General features: G+C 25.1%; 1 protein-coding gene across 1 annotated transcript; it reads left to right on the forward strand.

Moving 5' to 3' along the window:
- The first annotated feature begins 275 nt into the window (after positions 1–275).
- LOC138851433 (innexin inx2-like) lies at positions 276–3,712 on the forward strand. Its single transcript, XM_070080555.1, has one exon. The coding sequence runs from the start codon at positions 2,426–2,428 to the stop codon at positions 3,581–3,583; it is 1,158 nt and encodes a 385-aa protein (XP_069936656.1). The 5' UTR covers positions 276–2,425; the 3' UTR covers positions 3,584–3,712.
- Positions 3,713–4,890: the final 1,178 nt, after the last annotated feature.

The raw sequence follows: 4,890 nt of genomic DNA on the forward strand, positions 1-4,890 counted from the left end.
GGTCTAGTAACCACTACTCTGAGGAAAGTCACACTCAACACGGGGTAATTAGAGAGGCGAGATCGTTGGTCGATGGAGCTGTGTGTCCAATGAAGAACCAGAAGTGGAGCAGGACGGCTATATATAGGCAGGAAGAGGTGGTGGTAGTAGTAGTAGTAGTACAAGAAAGGTATATAATACCGACAAAATGAAATCAAGACACATGCGCAACACCCGGGCACCCCCATCGTAGACGTTTCGCCATCCAGCCAGCCACTGGATGGTATTATGTTCACCAATGGGAGTTATTTCATACTATATTGAACTCTCATCTTGCTGTTGGACATGGGGGAGAGAAAAGAACATATGTTCATGTTCGAAATAATGTAGCAAACATTACTTTTCAACAAGTGAAATTATTCATTTCTCTTTGTAATGCATGTAATTTAAAACATATTCCACGTCACAAAAAAAAAATAGTTAAACCCATAGTATCTGAAAATTTTGGCGAAAGAGGCCAAATTGATTTAATTGACATGAGAAATGAAAATGATTCCCATTATAAATATATATTACATTATCAAGATCATCTGACAAAATTTTCCATATTAAGAGCATTGCCAAATAAAGAAACAATTACAATTGCACATCAATTGTTAGATATTTTTACAACAATAGGTGCACCAAAAACATTACAGAGTGACAATGGTCTAGAATTTGTTAGCGAAGTTATAAGAGAATTGACTACAAACTTGTGGCCCGATCTACTCATTGTACATGGTAAACCTCGTCATCCACAAAGTCAAGGAAGTGTAGAAAGAGGAAATGGCGATGTTATTGAAGTAAGTATTAAAAGTTTTTTATTTTTTTTTCTTAAATAAAAATGACTATATTCCTATATAGAATAAACAAAAAAATGTATACAATAATTTTATAACCTTTTGGATAATACTTAATTTTAAAATAAATTTTTCCTAATTGATCAATTTTACACATATATTCAGCATTATGAATAATTAAATAAAATAATTATTTTTAATATAATTTTTTTCTTTTTATTATTAGATGTTACGTTGCTGGATGATAGATAATACAGTTACCACAAAAAACTGGGTCAGTGGATTGCCATTTATACAATTACAAAAAAATACTGCTTTGAATAGAGGTATTGGAATATCTCCTTACAAAGCAGTTTTTGGAATTGATCCACCAGTAGGAATGAAATCAGTTTTACCAATATCACTTTTTAAAAAATTAAAAGGAGTTTTTCTTAATAAAAAAAACTTAGAAGAAACTGAATTTTTAAATGATGAAGAAGAATATTCATATCCATTATCTTTACAATCTTCACCACTACCATCAACTGCTACTTTACAACTACCATCAACTGCTGCTTTACAATCTTCACCATTACCAACAACTTCTGCTACTTTATCAATACCAATTATTGTTTCATCATTAACAACTACTTCACCAATAGACGATAATTTTAATGATAGTAATAGTATACTACTTTGTTTATCATCAGATTCTGATAATAATAATAATAATAATAATACTACTAATAATAATAATGAAACAGAAATAATGGAAGAAGAAAAAGAAGAAGAAGAACAGTTAGATAATGAAAAAGAAATAATAATAGATGAAGAAGAACAATATTTTGAAAACGAAAAAGAAATAATAATTAATGAAGAAGAACAGCAACAGTTGGAAAATGAAAAAGAAATAGTAATGGAAGAAGAAGAAGAGGAGGAAGAAGAAGAGGAAGAAGAAGAAGAAAAAGAAGATCGTTTATTAAATATAAGAGGAATTCGTAATAAAGCTTCTATTCAACAACAAAAAAATGCAGCAAAAATGTTGAAAACAAAAAATCTTAAAAAGAAAGTATCACCAATTTTTAAAAATGATACTGTAATTGTTCCTATACCAGAAGTTGATAGAGGATCTAAATTAGCTCCACGAAACGTAATGGGAATAGTTACAAAAATTGATTATGATAGAGAATTATATCAAATAACTACCCAATTTGGCACAATTGATACTTTATTAAGTCAAAATCAATTTGAAAGGTGTTTAACTAGGAATTTATTAACACATAAAGATATTGCTGGATCAATTGCACATACAAAGAGTTTACGAAACATTGTAAAAGAACAGATAAAAAGCTTCAATGAAAATAGAATTGGTTCTAAAAATGTTTTATGTCATTGTCAAAAATTACCTTGCAATACAAATAGGTGTATTTGTAAAAGGAATAATGAAAAATGTACTGATAAATGTAAACATATTAAAAATTATTGTAAAAATATTTAATTAAATGTATTTTAAAAATTTTATATAAAATACTAGTAAATTTAAGTTATTCTAAAAAAAAATATTTAAATAAAATATTTATAATTTAAAACTGCTCTGTTAATGTCATTATTATTTTTTGTTTTGAATAATGGTTTTACATATCGCTGCTTCTCTGATAAACTTAGTTAGAATACGCTTCCAACATACTAATATTGACAACTATATATTTCAACTTCATTACCGGTGGACTTCTACTTTCTGTTTTTTAGCATGTGCCTTATTAATGGCTTCAGATTATATAGGTCAAGTTATTCAATGTTATGATAGTTCAGGTATTTCAGTTTCTAAACCCATTAACGCCTATTGCTGGGTAATGTCCACCTTTACAATAAACAACACTAATTTTGATGGATCTCATTATATATATCTTAATAGTAAATTTGATGGTACAGGAACTTTTTATCCAGAGAGACATATAAAAACTTATCACTCTTACTATCAATGGGTACCATTTATACTTTTTCTTCAAGGAAGTCTTTTTTATATACCTCATTTAATTTGGAAAATTATTGAAGGTAAAAAAGCTGATACACTCTTACATGATCTTCAATTTTATTCTGAAGACGAAAATAGCGAAAAAATGAGAAATAAGATTATAAAATACTTACAATCATCTTGGGGTTATAATGAAAAATATTTTAAAGGATATATGGTATGTGAAATAATTAACTTTATTAATGTTATTGGACAAATGTTCTTTCTTAATACCTTTTTTGGTGGTGTTTTTATAACTTATGGTACTAATGTATTAAATTACTTAATAGATAATGATAAGTATTATAATCCAATGATTACAACCTTTCCCAGAATTACAAAGTGTAACTTCTATAAATTTGGACCCTCAGGATCTCGAGAATTATTAGATTATACTTGTATATTACCTCAAAATATGTTAAATGAAAAAATATTCACTGTTATGTGGTTTTGGTTTGTATGTCTTGCTACTATTACTGCCATTCAGATTGTTTGGCATATAATCATTATTTATAGTCCTGTCATAAGAATTTATAATTTAGAGTATCAGGGTAAATTTAAAGCTTCATTCCAAATGAAAGAAAGTATTCAATCTCTTAATATTGGTGATTATTTTCTATTGGATATATTAGGTCATAATCTTGATGCATATAATTTTAAAGAACTTCTTATGTTAACATTAGGATGTAAAGAAAATAGAGAAAATATACAGTATGATAATGAAAATAATTATTATTTAAAAGATAAAATGTATGGTGATACACCTGTATAGGTTTAAGAATTAATATTTATATCTAAATGAAAAAAATTACAGATACTATTTAAATTTAATAATATATCTGTAGATAAAAGTAAAGTATCATTATCAATTAAATTTATTTTTAATATAAAATCATTTAATATTTTTTTTAATTTTTCAGTTTTTTCATTTTGATTTTTATTATTAATAATATGTTTCTTTAATACTACTGACATTGTTTCTAATAACTACTTTTTATATATTTTATATATATATATATTAAAAAATAAATATATTTACACTTATGATTGATTATCTATAAAATTAAAAAAAAAACTATTTTTTATATTTATATACTGAGTTTTCTTTATAAATATTTAAATCTTTAGTAAGTAAAATATCTTGTAAACATTGTATTTTAAGGCTCATACATTGAGATACATCTTTCTTTTGTTGATTACATGAATTAAGTTCAGTTTCATCATTATCTTCATAAAGAGAACATATTAGAATATCTTCTAACCAAGAAATGTTTTCAAATTTTTTTATTATCATATTAAATATATCATAAACAATATTATCTGTAACTTCATTTATGTATTTTACTGTTGGTGATAAATTATATTTAACACTGTTGATATTTTTTAAATCTTGAATATCGGATAAAGAAAGAAGAAGTGGTTGAATAAATTTTTCATTGACTATGGGTTTTCTAACTAAATTAGGAGGTAAATGACTTTTAAATTGCAAAATTATTTCTATAAGAGCCCATCCTTGATATCTAAGAGAATTTTCTAAAAGAATAATATAAATTTTTATAATGTGTAACCGTCGTCTAAGCTCATGTATATAACAAATATACTGATTTCTTACTAAATTTAAGATTATTTTATGTCTATAATGTTCCCAATTTCCATTAATGATTATATTACCAATATGTTGACAAATATTTACATAAAAATCAAACAGAACAGATATAATAAAATTAAATTCACTATCTAAAATGTCAAACATGAATAAATAAATATTTTCTATATTATGATTATATATCCTAATTGAATAATTTAAAACATCCATAAAATATTTACCAATTATTTTTTTAATATCAGATACATAAAGAGAATTCATTTTTTTTAATCTTCTTCTAACCATTTAGTAGTAAGACTCCAATAAGTATAAAACAATCCACTTAGAAATAAAAAATAATAAAATAAATTTGATTTTAATAAAATAAGACCAAGACTTGTTATAAAAAATAAAAGAGCCAAAATAAAAATTAAAATATCTTTTTTAGAAAATGATATAATTTCTTCTATATCTTTTGTTTCATCTTTTGCAGA

This window comes from Cherax quadricarinatus, unplaced genomic scaffold (genome assembly GCF_038502225.1).
Source record: "Cherax quadricarinatus isolate ZL_2023a unplaced genomic scaffold, ASM3850222v1 Contig603, whole genome shotgun sequence".
NCBI classification, from domain to species: Eukaryota; Metazoa; Arthropoda; class Malacostraca; order Decapoda; family Parastacidae; genus Cherax; species Cherax quadricarinatus.